At 35.6% G+C, this 20,589-nt stretch overlaps 2 protein-coding genes across 2 annotated transcripts; one reads left to right on the top strand and one right to left on the bottom strand.

Annotated features, from left to right (window-relative positions):
- Positions 1–66: 66 nt before the first annotated feature.
- On the top strand, positions 67–11,207 carry LOC127946402 (copine-3-like). Its single transcript, XM_052542954.1, has 16 exons — positions 67–289; positions 1,756–1,896; positions 1,985–2,164; positions 2,252–2,326; positions 2,613–2,684; positions 3,795–3,875; positions 4,376–4,465; positions 5,810–5,908; positions 5,996–6,079; positions 6,182–6,241; positions 7,274–7,407; positions 7,505–7,559; positions 7,639–7,690; positions 7,791–7,924; positions 8,003–8,239; positions 10,076–11,207. The coding sequence occupies exons 2-16, from the start codon at positions 1,765–1,767 to the stop codon at positions 10,211–10,213; spliced, it is 1,623 nt and encodes a 540-aa protein (XP_052398914.1). The 5' UTR covers positions 67–289; positions 1,756–1,764; the 3' UTR covers positions 10,214–11,207.
- Positions 11,208–11,242: 35 nt separating this feature from the next.
- Positions 11,243–19,806, bottom strand: LOC127946401 (cyclic nucleotide-gated cation channel beta-3-like). The gene is made up of 18 exons (XM_052542953.1): positions 19,622–19,806; positions 18,473–18,527; positions 18,064–18,211; positions 16,215–16,375; positions 15,758–16,090; positions 15,454–15,662; positions 15,302–15,352; positions 15,125–15,211; positions 14,938–15,002; positions 14,468–14,590; positions 13,722–13,863; positions 12,598–12,757; positions 12,421–12,518; positions 12,252–12,335; positions 12,063–12,181; positions 11,826–11,978; positions 11,571–11,724; positions 11,243–11,411 (listed from the first exon to the last, which is right to left on the bottom strand). Exons 1-18 carry the CDS (start codon positions 19,727–19,729, stop codon positions 11,385–11,387), a joined length of 2,277 nt encoding a protein of 758 aa, XP_052398913.1. The 5' UTR covers positions 19,730–19,806; the 3' UTR covers positions 11,243–11,384.
- Positions 19,807–20,589: the final 783 nt, after the last annotated feature.

Here is a 20,589-nt window from a genome sequence, read left to right as displayed (position 1 = left end):
AACAAATAATCTGTGTAGAGACACTCCCACCGGTTGTGGTTCTCAAAGTCCTGTTTCATAATCTACTGCGCATGCGCTGTGTATCGTCAGAGGGGTGTCGCGAAAGTGAATCTTTCAAGAGCGGATCAAAACACGCTTTACATTAGATTCTGGAGACTCCTTTTGTTCTTTATGACAACATTTGACAAACAAGCTTCACAGCATCGAGGAGACTGAATCAGAGTAAAAAATATACCAGACTGAACCGAAACTATTTACGCAGTCAGACACCGACTACTGACTACTCAAGGTAAAATGTTCAGACAGTTTTTAATGCCATAATTGCCATTAAATCGAGATCCTTAGGTTACAGTGTTGCTGTAGTTAACACAATTATTTCCATAGCCATATGAGTATAGCATGACGGCATAGCAGATTATGACGTCAAGGTAAAGATGTGTCAAACATGTGTTTCATGTAACGTTACATATTTACATATGTGTTCCGTGTTTCAAACGAAGAAGTACCATATAATTAGGATAATGTTGATAGATAAGTGTATATATATATATATATATATATATATATATATATTGCTTAGATTTTGCGTAGCTCGATGCAAATAATAACACCTTATTATACTTTGTTATTTATAATTTACTGTTTGTTACTGCATCAAAATGTACCAGGGTAATACAATATTTATTTTGGATATATGCCAGTTATTTAATTTTTTACAGTACATACCCCATGGTACAGTATTTTGGGAAGTACCTTGGAGTTTATGTACATACCATAGTACACAAATATGCTGATCATTTAGTACAAAGTGTTTCGGAAAATATAGTGTTTTATTACCATTTGATACTACCCTACTTTCAATATGGGCAAATAACTTCAATACATGCCATATCACTTAATAACCACCTATTAAATGTCTAACAAGTAATGACAGAACTGATAATACTGTCAGTCGAGTTTTCCATTCAAGAGTTTCCATTCTTCCTCCCACACAGAATTGCACAGTGATTCCTGACACACCTTCTCTCATGCTTGACGTTTCTGATTAAATGACTGTAGCCTACAGCTTATTCTGCGTACACACACCCTTCTGCATGAAAACAACACCTATCAATCACACTACTGTATAATTCAAACTTCAAGTAAGATTATACGCTAAAAATATTATTTTTTTATTTTTATTATATGCATAGTACAAAGTAAAAACTGGTTAACCAGTTAAATAAACTGATATATTATAATGATAACACTTTACAATGAGGTTGCATTTGTTCACATCAGTTACAAACTACCATTCATAATGAAGCATCATCAGAAACACTAAAAAAAGCCATTATTGATTGTGAACTATACAAATTGTCATTCTATACAGTAGCTACAGAACCGGTATGAAAGAATGTTTTCTGACAAGTGACAAGTTATGTTGACTGAACAAATAAGTAGTGTGGGAAACTAAATCTTACTTTGTCACAGTATTTACAAACAGTTCATGCCTAGGTGCTAAAAACTTGCCTTAATAAATTAAATCAATAATATATCAGTCTTATATATAAGTACATACTGCAATTTGGCATATTTAAATAGTAGTTTCAGAGACCGCATGTTATCAAGCACAAAAAGAAATACGGAAACAACTGGATTGTTCCCATTATAACTGTCTACCAGCTTGTGGCATATAAATTGCTGTTATTGCAAATGTTTTCAGTTCTCATGGCACATTCATCAAGTTTCCATTTAATGTTTCCATGTAAAAAGATCAGTCCAATGGCGGCGGCGTGTGTGACAAAGGTGGAGCTGACAGTCTCCTGTGAAAACCTGCTGGACAAAGATGTGGGGTCTAAATCTGACCCGCTGTGTGTCCTGCTCATGAACACATCTGGAAACCAGTGGTTTGAGGTCAGTTCAACTGCTGTTGGTTGTGCATACTGTTTAAATGTATATGAAAATGCATGTTTAGGAATCTGAAAGTGTTTTGTTTCGAAAGGTCGATCGCACTGAGAGGGTTAAGAACTGCTTATGCCCAAAATTTGCCAAGAAGTTTGTTGTCGATTACTGCTTTGAGGTAGTTCAGAAGCTCAGATTTGGCATTTATGATATTGACAATAAATCCATCGATTTGAGCGATGATGACTTCCTGGGCGAGTTCGAGTGTTCGTTGGGTCAGGTAAGACAACCACATATCCAAAACATCCATGTTTTGAATTCATTTTTCCTGCATGACATTGTCTGATGTGTTTTTTTTTCTAAACAGATTGTTTCCAGTAGCAAGCTGACGAGACCTTTGCAGCTGAAGAACAAGAAACCTGCAGGAAAGGGAGTGATTACGGTGAATGGCCATGATATTTCACATTATATTTACTTTAGATGTGGTTGCTTGAGAATAATATTTTTGTGGTATAAAGAACAGCTTATTGTGGATATATTATATACTATATATATATATATATATATATATATATATATATATATATATAATTCAGTGTATATATATTTATATATATATATATACTTTATAATATCTCTATTTAAGATGTCTGTCAACTAATTAGAATCAAGGATTCAGTTTTGCCGTGTTATAACAGAATACATTTGTACATTTATATTCACTTCAGATCAGTGCAGAGGAAATCAAGGACAACAGAGTTGTCAATTTTGAGATGGAGGCCAGAAAACTGGACAATAAGGTAAGACATGAGATGTAATTTTGTAAATTTTGCTTTACTTTTAAACTTTAAAATGCATTCAGCAGGGTTCCTACTGGGAAAAGTATGGAAAAGTACTAAGGAATTTGATTAAAGTAATTTCTGAAAAAAGTGCTGATTTCCAGGTCTGAAAAAGTATGGGGAAAAGAAAGCAGATAATGGAAAAATATATGCATTTCCGGACTTTTGCCCCATTTAGTTTTTTTTTATAATATAAATGTAAGAATTTAATGAAAATAAATTTATCATACAAGAAGTGACAGCAGTTTAGTGATTCTTTAGTAATTGTCAAACACGACTAGTGCACTTGGTGCATGGTGCACTTTTTAATTTTGTATTTTGTATTTCTTTTCACGATATTCTTAGCACCATATAACATAGTCTCAAGGACCTTTGCAAAAATAAAAAATATGCAGACTTTTATGTGCACATGAGAAAGCATTACACTTAGCATATAGGACAATGCATAATGAGGCTCCTATTGTGCCATCAGCCCATTTCTACTACTATAAGGAAAGCCCAATTTTGAGCAAGTAGATCTCTATAAATTCATGTGCGTCCATGCTCTTGCTTTATTTATTGCAAGATGGCAGTGATGCACAAAGGAAATGGGTTATATAAAGCTAGAAATTGTGTAAGCATGCAAAACCATTCCCATGGACATGTGAATAGTTTCTCAAGGCACAATAAAGTTTCTTGTGTGCATAAAAAAAGATAATATTCGCCGATAATGATATATATGTGACAGGCTTATATCGGCTGATAATATCGGCAAAACAATATATCAGTGGGGCTCTACAAAAATCTACTGAGAGCTTTGGAAATTTGAGTCTGGAAAAGTATGGAATACTTTCTTAAGGCACAATAAAGTTTCTTGTGTGCATAAAAAAATATAATATTTGCCGATAACGATACATATGCGACAGGCTCATATCGGCTCGACCGATAATATCGGCAAAACGATATATCGGTGGGGGCTCTAAAAAAATCTACTGAGAGGTTTGGAAATTTGATTCTGGAAAAGTATGGAATTTTGAATTTGAAAATGTGTAGGAAACCTGATTCAGTGTCTAACTTTGGGTTTCCTTGCAGGATTTCTTTGGAAAATCAGACCCCTACCTGGAATTTTACAGGCAGACAGAAACAGGCTGGCAGCTTGCTCACAGAACTGAGGTGCGTGTTGTGTGTTTGCATGTTGATTACCATATTACCATATATATATGGAGTAAACTCTGTCAATGATTGTTGTTAATGTTTATTGTGAATGTTAAAGGGATAGTTTATCCAAAAATGAAAATTCTGTCATTAATTACTCACCATCGTGTTGTAGGCTGTAAGGACATTGTTAAAATAGTCCAACGGAAGTCCATAGTTCAACGGTAATGTTATGAAGCTACAAGAATACTTTTTGTGCGCAAAGAAAGCAAAAATAATGACTTGAATCATGGTATCCTCGTGAACACGTGGTGAAGTCTGAGACGGAAGAGAAAAAATTGTTGAATAAAGTAATTATTTTTGCTTTCTTTGTGCACAAAAAGTGTTCTTGTAGCTTTATAACATCATGGTTGATTTCATCAAAAAATATTCCGATCTTGTTCCAAAGATGAATGAAGGTCTAACAGAATCTACATTTTTGGGTTAACTATCCCTTTAATGGCTATCTTTCATACCAGGTTGTGAAGAATAACTTGAACCCTTGCTGGAGGCCTTTTAAAATCCCTCTACGTTCTCTGTGTGCAGGAGACACGGAGAAACCAATCAAGGTAGAGTTTGTGTTAATTGGCTGTTATAAAAATTAATTTAATAACATTAAAAAGCTCTCTGTTCCCATGTAAAAGTGTCATATAAAAAGGCTGGCTTCTTGGATTAACAATCCGTAATTGTAATTGTAGAAGCTCTAAAACTCTGGCTTGGCTTTGGCTTGGTGGACAGAGGGTTGTTTTGGTGGCTTACAATAAGTGTTCATGACTTTGTTATTTTTTTTGCAAAAGCATCTTAAAGGGAATCTCACTGTCAAGAAAAGAGCAGGTATTTTTCATTAGAACGGCTGCTTCATCTGTAAATGTATGTTTGTCACTGAATAGCTGCTGGTTTGTCCTTCATGTATCAGTAGACGGAAGCTATTCTGTCAAAATAGTTTCCTGAATTAGGTAATTGTTAACCATTTTCATGTGTTGAACCCTTTAGCCTGGTGAAAGGGTCATGCAGATTTGCTGATATTACAGCGAAAACAGAGTTATTAAAATAGAATATATAAAAATATCAAATAAATGAATAACAAATCATTTATCAAATTATATTTTTAAAATAAGAATAATTAAAAATAAATCAATTGTAACTTTGAACTTTGTAATTATAGAAATGATTTTTTACTTAATATATAGTATTACATATTAAATAGTTAGAAAGTTAAGAATACTGTTAATTACTGTATTTCATGGAGTAAAAACTAAAATTTTAGTATTTAATATTAATTGTAATTATTTAAAAATATATATTTTACTTAATTAATTTTTTATTTTATTTTGCATTACACATTAACAAGAGTTGCTGTAAATTAAATATTCCGATTTTTTTTTTACAAAAACATGGAGTACAAATGAAAATTTTACGTTTTATGTAATTAATTGTAATTTTTAAATGTTTTATTTTAACTTCAATCCGTTTTTTGTTTTTCTGCGTTACAATGATAATGTAACTTAGAATACTGCTACTAATACTAAGAATACTGTTAATAAAAGTATTTCAAATGATGCTGTTTTCTCAGAAAGACTCACTGTCCTAGTGAAGGATTCAGAGAACACACTGCTGCTAGAATGTTCCCTGACTACAGGTTTCTTCATATATCTAACCTCATGAAATGTGTGCTGTGGAGATGGCAGGGTGTGCATCTTTCATTCATCTACTCATGTAGAGTTCTCAAGTTTGGTGTGCTGTCTTGGTGGTGTCTTACCAATTTTCAATGAAGAGACCCATAGACCACCTGTCCTATGGTTCTTCATTTGGTGTACTTTTTTTTGCATGACCTTTCTAAATTCTCCTCTATTTTACCCTGCAGTCTCATTCACTCCAGATCACTTCATGCTGTATTTTTCAACCCTCTCTAGGTTGAATGTTACGATTATGACAGCGATGGATCTCATGATTTGATAGGGATTTTTGAGACCAATATGAAGCGTCTGCAAGAGACCACTCGCACCGCTCCGGTGAGATGATCCTCAACACACTTTTGATTTCAGTACCTTATGAATGTGAATGTTTCTGAACTAAAGATGCTGATTTGTGTCATGCAGGTAGAGTTTGAGTGTATAAACAGTAAGAAGAAACAGAAGAAAAGTTATAAGAACTCTGGAGTAGTGGTTGTGAAAGTTTGTCAGGTACTCTATCACATAAACACACCTTTCTGATTACATTCTCAAAATTCATTACACATGTTTCAATGCAAACGTTTCTGGACTTGATTGTATTTGCTGTCTCAGATTACGAAGGAATACACCTTTCTGGATTACATCATGGGAGGCTGCCAGATAAATTTCACTGTAAGTTCTACATTCAGTTGTAAAGTCTAACTTTAGCTAGGCAGCTTCTCTGGCCCCGTTTGCCCTGGGTCTTAACATCTGTGGGTTACTATGTGTTTATTTTCCCATGCATTAATTTTTAAATGTAATTTGTTTTCCAAATTCAATATATGTGTAATGACAATATATACTGCATAATATATATTATAAAAAGTATTCTAAAATTATTAGACACAGCAAGTGTGCCTATGAATGAATTTCCTTCATGTTGGAGCAATATTTGATTATATTTATATTATAAAAGCTATTATAATTTTCAAAATTTATTATAAAACCAACAATAATCTAAAATAAAAGTTATATTTACAATATAATTAATACACTTATGTATGGATTATGTATTTATTTTTATTTTTTATTATTAAAACACATATTGGGTAAGAATTATATTTTCTGAAAATACCATGTATTAATGTTGGAGCTATACACACACACACACACACACACACACACACAAACACACACACACACACACACACACACACACACACACATATGTTAACAATTAATTAATTGATATATAAAAACATTTGCATAGAATTATATTTCATGACATTGCATATTCTGTATCTCTTCAAGTCCTTGATGTTGGAGCGATATTCTATATGTATTTTAAGACAATATATATTTAATATTTATTATAAAACACTAATAATACTAAATGATAAATAAAAAGGAATAGGAAAAGTTATTTATTTTAGTTATATATTTTGATATTAATATTGTTTTACTTATTATTTATAATATATGAAAAGACACACATATTTGTAAATAATTATATTTGCATTTATTACGATGATGCTTCATGTTGAAATAAAAAATATGTTTTAATATAAATGCATTAAAATTTTATTTTATTTATGATGTATAAAAATAGATTTGTAGAGACTAGATATTTTGCATGCATTGCCTCTTTATGATTTAAATTCCTTCATGTTGGAGCAAAGTTACTCATGTCATACCCATGTGGTTCTCATCTTTCAAATCCTCCAGGTGGGCATAGACTTCACTGGGTCAAATGGTGACCCCAAGTCACCTGATTCTTTACATTACATCAGTCCTCAGGGTGTGAATGAATATCTCTCAGCAATCTGGTCAGTTGGCCTTGTGGTCCAGGACTATGACAGGTACAAAGGCACAAGGAACATTTTTACATAACATACAGTATAAAAAAAATAAATAAATACAAATACCTGGTCTGAAGCTTTCTTTCATGTCCTGTAGTGACAAAATGTTTCCTGCATTTGGATTTGGCGCTCAGATTCCACCTACTTGGCAGGTAAATGAAATGACATGTGCTGTTGTTACTGTGACAAACTCCCAGAAGCTTCAGTTTATTACTTTTATATTTTTTTTAGGTGTCTCATGAGTTTCCTCTCAGCTTCAATCCTGCAAACCCATACTGTGCAGGTATGGTACAATAACAATATCAGTTTTAACTGTCTTCAACCCTCTGTGCATGACAGGAAATGATGTGTATAAACAGGAAGTTGTATTTCTCTTCCCATAGGTGTTGAAGGTGTGGTGGAGGCCTACAGGATGTGCCTTCCTCAGGTCAAACTTTACGGCCCTACGAACTTCGCTCCTATTATTAACCACGTGGCTCGTTTCGCACAGCAGGCTTTACAGCAGAACACAGCATCGGTGAGGTTCAACTCAAACCCAGATATATGATGCACTGACGCGGGATTTCTCTCTGACTCTGTCCCGTATCTGTTTCAGCAATACTATGTCCTGCTGATCATCACGGACGGAGTGATCACGGATATGGATCAGACGCGTGGAGCCATAGTCGCAGCCTCCCGCTTGCCCATGTCAATCATCATTGTGGGCGTAGGCAAAGCCGACTTTACAGACATGGAGATTCTGGATGGAGATGACGGGCGACTGAAGTCTATCAAAGGAGAACCGGCTGTACGTGACATTGTGCAGTTCGTGCCCTTCAGAAAGTTCCAGAACGTGAGTGAAAAACTTTCTAACTAAAGAATAAGAATGCGCATTTGATCAGATACAAGTGCAGTCACAATGTAAGAGATACATTATTCGAATGATTGGCCAAAGAGATTCGTTTTTAATCTAGATTTAAACAGAGAGAGTGTGTCTGAACCCCGAACATTATCAGGAAGGCTATTCCAGAGTTTGGGAGCCAAATGTGAGAAAGCTCTACCTCCTTTAGTGGACTTTGCTATCCTAGGAACTACCAAAAGTCCAGCGTTTTGTGACTTTAGGGTGCGTGATGGGTTGTAACGTGGTAGAAGGCTAGTTAGGTACGCTGGAGCTAAACCATTTAGGGCCTTATAGGTAAATAATGATCATTTGTAACTGATATGGAACTCAATAGGTAGCCAGTGCAGAGATTGTAAAACTGGGGTAATATAATCATATTTTCTTGACCTGGTAAGGACTCTAGCTGCTGCATTTTGGACTACCTGTAGCTTATTTATTGAAGATGCAGGACAATAGTGTTGTCACAATACCAAAATTATTGTTTCAATACCGATACCTAGTCAAGAATTGCGATTTCGATACTTTTTCGATACTTTTCCTGAAAAGGCAAAATACACTCTCAAATATCATTGCTGTGCTTTATTTTAAAACTGGGATAACATTCTAATCATATAAGTAGTCCAAATGTTAAAGGGGGGGTGAAATGCTCGTTTTCACTCAATATCCTGTTAATCCTGAGTGCCTATAGAGTAGTACTGCATCCTTCATAACTCCAAAAAGTCTTTATTTTTATTATATTCATTAGAGAAAGATAGTCTGTACCGATTTTTCCCGGAAAAACACACCCGACTGGAGGCGTGACGTGTGGGCGGAGCTAAAGAATCACGAGCGCCAGAAGGCTTTTGCGTTGAGAGCGTTTGGAAGCTGTGACCGTGAGGGAAACAACATCATCCAAAACAAACCATGGCGGGGCTCGAACCCGGGTCTCCGGCATGGGAGGCGGACACACTAACAAGGAGGCAGAAATATTTTAAGCAGTTTTACTCACCGCCTGCGGTTCCAACACACGATCGTGACCCCTTTTCGTTGGGATTGCATCATCCTTAAGAAATAAACAATACGCAAATCCGTCGTCAAACTGGGCATTGTTTGTAAAACAAGCATCTTCGAAATGCAGGGAACAAACACAAACACTTGCACAACTCCGTTGATGCTCTGTAAAAGTAAACTCCATCCACTGGTCCCTTAATGCTGTTTTTTCTTTGGTAATCTGTGCAGGGTTGTCTTGCCCTGGCAACCAAAAACACACTCCTTTTGTGACATTTCGCGACGCTCTCGCTCTCGCTCTGATCAGTGAAGTCTGTTGTGCTCTCAGTGCTCTGCTATACGGGAGCGTGTGCTCTTCCGGCAGACGTGCCCTCAGGACCCATATAAGGAAATTCCGCTCCATCTAACGTCACACAGAGCCATACTCGAAAAAAACTTTCCGAAACTTGTGACAAACCGGAAGGAGTATTTTTTGAACAGAAATACTCCTTCAAACGTACAACTTAATTTTTGAAACTTTGTCCATGTTTAGCATGGGAATCCAACTCTTTAAAAGTGTGAAAAACTCAGTATGCATGAAATAGCATTTCACCCCCCATTTAATAAAATGATATTCTGACAGAAACGTGAATGATTTTCAGTAGCTAATCTGTAGCTGACCTAACATAACATGAGCGCAGAATACGGTTTATGTTGTCTTGTAACTAACACTATGAAACTTAACCCCTCTCACCATCTCTGATCTTCTTCTGCTGCTCAAAGTCAGAAATACAATGAATTTCATTTTCTCTCTCTCTGTAGTGTCCTAAAGAGGAGCTCGCTAAGTGTGTTCTGGCGGAGGTTCCTGGTCAGGTCGTCACCTTCTTTAGCATGATGAAGCTCTCGCCTCCTAAATCAAACACTCCAGTGGACTCTCCAAATGGGCCAACACAGAAATGAAGGACCTGCTAACTTCCTTCATACCACATACAACTCCACAACTGGACATCACCAACCTGCTACCTTTCTTGAAGAGAAATATCACTAGTTACATTTGGTTTAAAATGTCAGTTATAAATTTGTTTACTTTTTAAATCATTTTTTTTTTCTGCCAAATGATCTTGCAGTGGTCTATTATAGAGCTTGTTTGGACTCAATTATACTATTCTAAATGATTACTGAAAAAAACAGTACTAACAGTGTAAGTGTTCAAGTTATGTCAACAGAGTACAGCAGTGGTGTGAAGGCTTTTTTTGTTTTTATCTCCAATGTCATTCCCACTAACTCCTTACAATTTTTTTTTAATCATTATTATCTCATACATTTTTTACATGTCATTATCTTTCTTTATATCTTATATATGTATAAGATTTTTTAATCAGTGCCTCACAAAGTCATTTTCTTCATATATCTAATGCATAATATCATATTGATCACATTAATGTGCCTGATTGTTTAAGTTGCAGTTCCCATACTTCCTGTATGACTACAATGCACAAAAAGCTAAAGCCACTGAGGAATGGTGCTCAGATCTCAATCTGTACAGATGAAAGCCATAGATACTGACGTCTGGACAGGCCAGTCATCCTGTTATGTGCCTGAATGCACTATGCATAACTACATTAATAATAATAATAATATGCCAAGATAATCAGCTTTTTGGATCAGTATTAACTGTTTTAAGATGCAGAAAAATATTGTTTTACACTTTAATCAGAATGTCTGTAATTGTGCTTAATTAGCGCTGAGAGGAATATATTACATCATCTTAAATGTAGTTTAAATAAAGCTATTTTTATCAGATACAGTATCATCATATGATGTGTCAGCTTAGCAGTGTATGATATGTTTTACTGATAAGTCTTGCATCTGTATGCTTGTAGCATGCCTTGTTTCACATACAGTAAATAAAACAGTGAAAAGTGGCATTGTTTAAATTTTTTGCAATGTTATTGAGATGCAATTAGTAAAGACAACAATCAAACTGTATATATTCAATATTTTACTTAATTTACAAATGGATGGATAGATGCAAGGATGGATGGTAAAAATGGACAGATGAATGGAGGGAGGGATAATGGAATGTTTAATGGATGGTATAAATGATGGATGAATGGGCGGATGTAGTTTTTCAATTATTTTTTTCTGCTGCTTGAGCCTGCAAGAAAAGAGAAATGTTATTATTTCAGATCTCAACTATTTGTATAAAAACTAATAGTTGACGGTGTTTTTATCTTTGTCAAATCCACTTCCAGACATACAGTGCATTGCATATGTGTGTTTGAACCATTATACCACTCATCAGATCATTACACACCCTGAGTTTATCCAGTAATCCTCCTTTCCCAAAGCCTCCAAAAGCACGTAACATTTTCGGAGTGGGTGGTTTTTGCCCGAACATTGCCAATCCCTTCTTCTTTTCTCCTTCGTCTTTGACAGGAGCAGTTTTGCCTTTGGCCTTCATCAGTTTCCTGAACATGGAATGAATCATCTTTTATCGTAGCTGCTGCATTTAAAATCTATTTTTTTAAAGAAACAGCGTATGTTGCACGACCGTGAACCTCTGACTCACCGTCCCTTCCTGGCCAGCACCTTCTGGGACTCTGGGTAGTGAATCAGGATGTCATTGAGATCTTTCTTATCCAGTACGAAGAGGTTGGCGAATCCATGAGCAGCTACATTCGCAGTTCTTCTGTTTCCTCCATTGGCTGAAGACTGTAGCAAACTGGGGCGATTATAAACACAAAAGCGGAAATGTCACATTCATGACGTGTTGCTATAAAGGCAGCTTCTCGTTTCGATAGCTCACCTGATCTCTCCAAACACACAGCCTGCCTTCAAAGTCACAAACACAATCTTATTGTCCGGCCCACCGATGACCTGCACCGCTCCGGCCTTAATGATGTACATTTCTTTTCCGATGTCACCCTGTGGAAAAAACAGGTGAGTGAAGATGTGATGTGCTTGGTGTCTATAAATAAAAAGCAATATAACTCACCTTCTTGCACACAAAGTCTCCAGGCAAATACACAATGGACTTTAGCCTCAATAACATGTCCACAAGCATCTGGTTGTCACAGCCCTGCGATGAAAAAAAAACAGAAGCATCAACCAACTGACCATGTGCAGCTCATTACAGTCTGTTTCCTTCCTAAAATCAAGCCCACCTTAAAGAGGTCAATTTTTTGGAAAGTTGCAAGGTTGATGTCCACAGCGATGGCTGTTCTCATCACCAAAGGCATCTGTTCCAGTAGCTCGGACTCGTCTGAGGAGAAGCCAAACTTTAATCAGCAGGACCCTGCTATTCATTTCCAATCTTTTTTATATGTAAACTTAGATTTTACCCAGCATGCCCTGGGAGTCCCATGTGTAGTTGTACCAGGTGCGCACTCTGGTTTGAACCAGCTTGGGGATGTGGTTGGAGACCATGTATTCCACACATAAATCCATGGATGCACGGAAGTAGGTCTGGCTGGCAGTAGCTGCTCCAATGACATCTCTCATCTGTAACATCAAAGATTAATTATCTATTCATATTTTCATGTTAAAACCAATAAATGATAGATGGCTGATTCTATACTGATACACTATACTATACTATAACATTCTGTACTTTTTAAATGACATAATAACAACTTAAATGATACAAGTGAATTTAGGCATCACAATATTATATTGTACAGCAAGAAAATGTATATTTATTTTGATATTCATTAAAGATTCCATTTAGCATTTGTAATATTTTTTTTTATTATTATTATTATTAGAATTATTATTATTATTATTGCACCATTATTAAAATTAAGGCCAATATTGCTAAATCGATAATAATTTTCATGTTGTGGCCAATAACTGAAAAATCATATACTACTTTGTCTAAATAAATTCAAAATAAAACACTGAAAACTCAAATAAATCAGTTTAATGTACAGCAAGAAAAATGTATATTTATTTTGGGATTTATTAAAGATTACATTTAACATTGTTGTAAATTTACTAGTGTTACTGCTGTTTGTTTTTTTGCACCAATATCAAAATTATGTCCAATACTGATAAACCAATAATTATTTTATGCTATGGTTGATAACTGACAAATGGATGATATTACAATACTACTTTTATGAATAAATTAAAAACTAAAAACAACACTAAATTAAAGATACTATAACTATAAGCAAGCGTTAGATGACAGTAAAGGTAATTTAAATGTAAAAATAGAATAAATGAGCCTACATAATAATATTTCCAATACAGGCTAAATAAATGAAAATAAAAATAATAATTAATTATCTCAATATCATCTGTAACATCTGGTAAGGCAGTGGCACATCCTATATACTTAAACAATAGGAGCGCCATAACAATAAATCTGCATGGTTCCTGACAGAACTGGATGCGGACTATGATACGATTGGCTGCCTGGGATTAGGGGTGGAGCTCATGATGTTTACATCATCAGATCGTGTACCTGTCCAATCAAACTTGAGAAGACAAAGACACCAACAAAAAAGTTTGCTAACTGAAAGGTGATTTCAAAAACTGTGTGAGGCTCAGGGAGACCACCAATGTTGATCAGAGTCCGCACGGCAAAATAGTAACTGCGCAAATACCTGGGAAAGAGAAAGAGACAGTAAAATTTAGCATGTAAAATATAAAAAAATCTTGCAGTCATATACAGTACGAGTCCTTATTAAAGATTCAAGCATATTATAGCATCAAAACTGCAGACATCGAACCACTGAGCAAAGCCAAGGCCAAGCAAGAAACCCAAGTGAAAAAAAAAAAAAAAAAACTGAGCCAAAAAAACACCAAGCGCTTCAGGAGCATAAGCTTTAGAGACAAAAACTTTGGTGACAAAACGTCTACCTGGCCAAGAATGATGGACAAAAATAGGGCACCAAAAAAATAGTTGGTCATCTGAAAGATCTGACCGAACATGGTCTCGGGGAAAGGAAGTTCTGCGATCATCAGGAGGGATTTCTCTGCATAGAAGAAACACCTCAGGTAGCTATGAGAATGTGAAAAAAAAAAAAAAATCCCACAACCTTCAATTACTGCAAACTAATTTAGCTTTTTTTGTTAAAAACTTGAATTGTGAATGGGAAAAAAATTATATGACATATCAACTTGGCCAATTGTGCGGAAATGGTATACTTCATCTTTACAAAAATAATCAAATCTAAATGAATCTGAAGTGTAGATGGAATTACATACGCACTGCCTTGTCCGCTGTAGACCCATTTGGTTTTGCCGATCCCCTGGTACTCAGATGCCACGTAGTAAAGACATGCGTTGAGATGAAGAATAAACATCAGGTAACCAATAGTACGAATTACTCTTTAAAAAAATAAAAGAGAGAGATTTATGGTTACGATGATTTATAACAAAGGTCCGCTCCCAAATAGAGACCATCAAACTTTTAATCTTGTCTTTGAAATCTTGAATTCTTGATTTCATTGAGGTAGCAAACAGGATGCTGAATTTGAATTAAAGCATGCAGTATTACAAAGCTATCAAGTAAAAAAAATTTCAAGTTCAAAAGAAATTTGCCCAAAGTCTTCAAAATGAAGCCAAACAACATTCAAATTCCAACTGATGAATTGAAAGGTTGTCAATTCATAAATTTTGCTCATCCCTGATAGAACCACGTTAGCCAGGTCAATTCATAAGATTTTGTTACATACCTCCAGATGTACGCTTTGGTCATGATTCCTTCAAGACGGTCACTGAACTCAAAAAACGCTTCAGACTTCAGACAGGAGCAAACATAAACAAGACAAGGTTAGGGAAAATAAAATCAGATCATGATTGATTATGCATCTCATAGCCAATCACGACCCCTGCCAAACGTGAAACTGCAGTGTTCATTACCTTCATCAAACGATTGATCCTGAAAACGGACTTGAATCCAAACAGGAAATATAACAGGTCCGAAGGCAGAACAGATAGGATATCATTCTGAAAGCACAGGAAATATTCCATGGCTTTCGATTAGGAGAAAAAAAATGCTTTTTGGATATTGAAAGTCAGCTGAAATATCCACAGTACCTGAAACTTTGATGATCCTCGATATTTCTGTTTAATCACAACTCTGTCATACTGAAAGAAATAGATGAAAATTAGAAGTACTTATTAATAGTATTTAGTAATATAACTAAATTAAACTATCAATCAACTTTGTTCTTTTTTTTTCTTCTTACAATGATGTCTCCCCCTTTACAGAACTGCAGTCGTGGCTGGAAAACAATTATGTCGATGACATAGACGATGTCAGCAATGATGTCCAAGGTGAACCACAATGGAACGACCGCTGGGTCGTGATATGGGAAGGCCATTCGGACTGGTATAAACCACAGGTTATAGTTGAAGGCAATGGTCACCAAGCTTAGCCAAGCAATGTACTTGCGGTCTGGTGAAAAGCACAAGAAAAGAGAAGAAGAAAACGTAGAAAAGTGGTAATTTTATGCCTGCATATTCAGATGTTAATTCATATTAGCATGTAACCTGTGAAAGGATCGATGGAGATGCCCAGACTTTTGTCCACTCTGTTCTCGAAGGGCTTCAGCAGAAAATCTACACAGGTGCATTTCATTTCTGGGCAGATGGACAACTCTTTGGCTGCCTTGTGATCTTTTTTCTCCTCCCTTTTTTCCTCAGGCTTGTCTTTTTTCTTCTCCTCTTCTTCTTTCTTCTTCTTCTCCTCCTCCTCTTTCTTTTTTCTCTCTGCCTCTTCTTTCTTTTTCCTCTCCTCCTCCTCTTTTCTTTTCCTGTCCTCCTCTTCTTTTCGCTTCCTCTCCTCCACCAACTTCAAGTAGTCTTCTTTTCTGAAGACGGGTGCTGGAACAAACACAAAACACTTTTTAAGTCACCTCTTACTTGAGACTGTCTCGTCATGTCGTGCGGCTACTACTATTATTATTTCAGCTGTCCTTAATCATTAATTGGATTGATTTGTACTCACTGACAGGAGGACTGAACTCTGGAGAGGATGCGTAGGGGTCAATGACCTTTTCTTTACACTGTTCAGTCCGTTGCCGGTACTGCTGAACAATCTCAATGAGATGAGCATCAAAATGCTTGCTTATCACAATGGGCCGGGACTCAGGGGAAGGGGCCTCCTCACTATAACAATCAGAAAGAGAATAACACAAGGCGAAATCAATAAATTAAACATATATAATAATATCACAATAAAATGACATTTGAAATCCTCAGCTTCCAGAAACTCTCATTTTAGCACCCTTGCGCAGCTTCCAGAAACTCTCATTTTAGCACCCTTGCGCATATAATGAGACATTTAAATCACAGTAATTTCATTCTACCACGTATATGCTTTTAAATCTGCGGTAGGGAACTTTTGACGCTCTATCGGTTAATAAACAGAACTGCTTGCGTCTTGCGGAAGAACATTGTAGCCGGAACTACTTCTCTCTGTTTATGTCTATGAAGAATCACAAAGGTACTGGGTTACTCCGCCGCGGTACCCCCGAAGCAATCTAAAATAGTCCGAATATAAACACTTATTATAGGTGCACCCTAGTGATTCAGGACAAGCTAAAAACACGGTTTGGAAATGGATTCATGGTGTACTCGCTTATTATATACATTTTTCTACATTTTGAACACAAACAAAGTTACGCACCACAGCTCTGATTGGCTGTTTCTTAACGGGAGCAATGTATTTCTGCAAATAGTAATAGGACACTGGGAGGAGCCAGAGGAGCTTGATTTTTTCACAGATTATCTGTCTCATATTCTACTGTCAGGACATAATGACAGGTTTAACAAATATGTAAAAAATATATTTTTACAAAAGTTACCTACTGCAGCTTTAAGTAGGTATTTTTACTCTGCTGAAAGTAGGCTATTCACTGGACTTTTTTTGTTGGTTCATACAAAAAAATTTGTTTAAATTACTTGTGATGACTGGCAGTATGACGCAAATGCTGAGAGAGTTTACCTTATTTGTCCTTTAGCTACTTTTACAAGAGCTGAAACTGTTGATCTGAGTTGTCCTTATATATGCTGACCTCTGCTGGTCATGATGGCACATTACAAGTGTAAGTGAAGACCCAGTGCCTCTCTTTATGATGAGTGTCATTATTTATTAGTAGCCTTCGCAAATCTTTCCATTATTGTAATGTCTTTCAAACAAACAGAAGGTTTGTCTTATCAAAAAACAAACAAACAAACAAACAAAAAAAAAAAACATACACATCATCATCCTCAATTAGATTCTGCTCCAGTGAATGTGGATATATTTTGAGGATCATATCCATCATTAAACCATTGTGGCATTCTTCTTCACTTTTGGTGTCAGCTTTATTTTTGTTTTCTAAACGTAAGCAGCTCTTGAGATCTTCTTATATCAAATGCACTGTAAATCTTGTAATCTCCTCTCAGCTCCTGTCTCATAATCTTCAGGTCTCACATGCTGTTCTGTCTCTTACTGTGAGTCCTTTCCAAGACAATGAGAGTCTAGATGAGTAGCCTTGATTAATTAAAGCATCTTAAGAGCGTCGTAAGAGGGGTACGATGCTCTGTGTGAACATGGGGTGCTAAATAATAAAACAGTAATACAATTTAGACATAAACCACATACAATGCAGGCCAGGAGCGAGGCCAATAGAGGTATGACTGTCCTGCACTCAGGACATCAAGACTTTGTCATAGCACGAACAACGATTTAAAGTTATCGTGAAATTAGAATCAACCCTGTTTATTCGTTTGCTGTCATACATCTAAAAAAAGTTCACACCAAAACTGCAACATGATCTGTCAGGTTAGGATGCTTTTGGTATTTAGTTTACCCTTCGGTAGGTGGCTGGCCATTGGCTGGGTCTGCAGGTTTCTCCTCTGGTTTGGGGGCCGGTTCTTGTGCTGCAGACGGGGCCGCTGGTTCTGGTTTTGTGGCTGGTGCTGCTGGTTCTGGAGCTGGTGCTGAAACCGGTGCTGAGGCTGTGAAGAAAAAGATATTTAAAACTTTTGAAACAACTGAAGAAAGATTCGGGGGAACAGATGGACGAGTGACCACTGCAGCAGCTCACTGACCACCACACATGCTACTGAACCCATAACAAACACTACTGCAAGCAACCTGTGACAGACTGTAAGAATTATTTCAAATGCCTCTCATCTGGAAAATATCTTCCGCAGGTGCTTACGCAATGAATGATGAGATCATTTAGTGGATAATTACAATGATAACAGATGACTTACCAGGGGCTTCATCATCTTTCTTGCCTTCATTTTCCTTGTCTGCAGGTTTTTCTTCCTGCCGGGTGCAGAGATTAATCATTATCCCAGAGCGCTTTTGCAGTTAGAAAAACATTCTCATAGATGACGCACGGTGGCTTCTATTATTTATAGATTGCTGAGCTAAGTTGTCTATTTCAGTCTTTAAGTTATAACTTTTACATTTTTATATTCTTCACATGGTTTTTGAGATGAAAACAATACCAAAAATGTTTATAAAGTGAAGCAAAATATATAGAATTTTCAATAATGATTACAATAATTACTTTATATATAAAGTATATATATATATATATATATATATATATATATATATATATATATATATATATATATATTTATATATGTATACATACACACACACACACATGTACACACACACATATATACACTAATATATACAGTATGTATATTAGTAATAAAGTAATTCTATACTAATAGGAATTATTGTAATTATTATTGTGATTTTTATATACTTTTGGGCAAAATCCTAATTTACACATTTTATGAACCTTTTCACTAACCTTTTACTGTAAAAAAAAACTTCAGCTATAAAAAAAAAAATTCTGCTCATTCTTTCTCATTTTCTATTAGTTTAACTGTACAAAAATAACTAAAACTAAAACTGAAATAAAAAATATATATATTGTAGACTTTATTAACATAAAAAAACAATAAATAATAAAAAAAAACATTACCAAATAAAAAAAAAAACGAAAACTGAAAAAAAAATGTTAAAAAAAATAAATAGTTTTAAATAAAACTATAATAGTATGTCAATGATACTAAAATAACAGACAAAATAATGATAAATGTTTCATATTATTTAGAATATTAAGTACTATTTATTATATACTATATACACATACACATTGTGTATCTAAAACTATATACACATTAAACATACTACACTATGTTGTATGAAACATTTATTCATATAATAAATAATATGAAGCATTTATCATTATTTTTAAGCAAAATTTTTAATCCCATATTTAAAATGATAGCTGAAATGTTAACAACATTTTATATAGTATTAGCAAAACATTTTTAATCGGTTACCTTTCCATGAGATAAAAAGCAGAAATCTTCATAAAGTGCATTAGTACCTACCTTGGCAGGGGCCGGAGCAGGGGTTGGTGCAGGGGCCGACCTAGAGGCGGAGGCCGGGGTGGGACCCACACTTGGACCCCAGAGGATCTTCTTCAGCTTGCTGAACATGGCTCAGTGGCAGGCAGCGTCTGAGAAGATCTGTTGTGTTTCTCCTTCTTGTGTGACCACGGCTCCAGTCCTGCCAATGTTGCTGCCTGATGCAATTAGCACTTTTAGACCTCTAATACCCATCTGTAAACAGATCAGAAGTGAGTTCAGGCCACTATACATCACAGTGTCTGTCAACTGCAGAGTGAGTTCACACCCAGAGCCACAGATCTGATATATATTTTAACATGCCATTGTAGTACAACTATATATTTTATCATTTTAAGAAGTTAGAAAGTTTCATATTTAGAAAAATATATTAGCAAAATGAGTCAAAGTACCTGTTTCTGGTCAGTATAAACCATAAACATATGTAGTTTGATTCACAGTGTGTTTCTATGCCTTTCTAAATCTCCATACAGTTCAGAGAATAGCAGCAACCTGTCTTCAAGCTCTGAGCAGATTTCACTGGAGGACCTGTGAGCTGTGCTGGATTAGTTCGGCTCGTATGGAGCGGTGGACCACTTACTTAATTAAACCTTATAAGCTTTTAGTTCAGCTGGTGGGATTTACTGTTGTGGTTTCACAGCGAACAGATGAGGCTTACAACAAGAAGAAAAGATGTCTTTGATCTTACAGGCCTTCCATCTCTTTATTCTTTCTCTTTTAAAATTCAGGATGGAGCCATTAATATTGTATTTTTGTTTCAGTGGTTAAACTGGGTCAGAAAAGAGTAGAATAGCTCTTTATCTTTTATTATTTAAGGATGTGCTCATGAGTCATTGGTAATCCTTATTTGTTATTGGCCACTATAAGGTTAGGGCTAATTCATATTTTGAATTAGCTTTTATTTTTATATTTTTATTTTCATTTGAGATTAT

The sequence above is a fragment of the Carassius gibelio genome, chromosome A24 (assembly GCF_023724105.1).
Source record: "Carassius gibelio isolate Cgi1373 ecotype wild population from Czech Republic chromosome A24, carGib1.2-hapl.c, whole genome shotgun sequence".
Classification (NCBI taxonomy): domain Eukaryota; kingdom Metazoa; phylum Chordata; class Actinopteri; order Cypriniformes; family Cyprinidae; genus Carassius; species Carassius gibelio.
Note: the sequence above shows the minus strand (reverse complement) of the source record. Positions and strands in the feature narration are given on the sequence as shown.

Bases quoted from the DNA above. Each gene is read 5' to 3' on its own strand.
- LOC127946401 (XM_052542953.1), bottom strand. From the start codon at position 19,729: ATGTTCAGCAAGCTGAAGAAGATCCTCTGGGGTCCAAGTGTGGGTCCC. The intron at 16,091-16,214 runs GTGAGTACAAAT...TGTTTGTTCCAG, and splicing joins AGAGTTCAGTCCTCCTGTCA to CACCCGTCTTCAGAAAAGAA. The intron at 12,758-13,721 runs GTACACGATCTG...TTGATGTTACAG, and splicing joins TCTCAAGTTTGATTGGACAG to ATGAGAGATGTCATTGGAGC.
- LOC127946402 (XM_052542954.1), top strand. From the start codon at position 1,765: ATGGCGGCGGCGTGTGTGACAAAGGTGGAGCTGACAGTCTCCTGTGAA. The intron at 2,685-3,794 runs GTAAGACATGAG...GTTTCCTTGCAG, and splicing joins CCAGAAAACTGGACAATAAG to GATTTCTTTGGAAAATCAGA. The intron at 7,408-7,504 runs GTACAAAGGCAC...CATGTCCTGTAG, and splicing joins GTGGTCCAGGACTATGACAG to TGACAAAATGTTTCCTGCAT.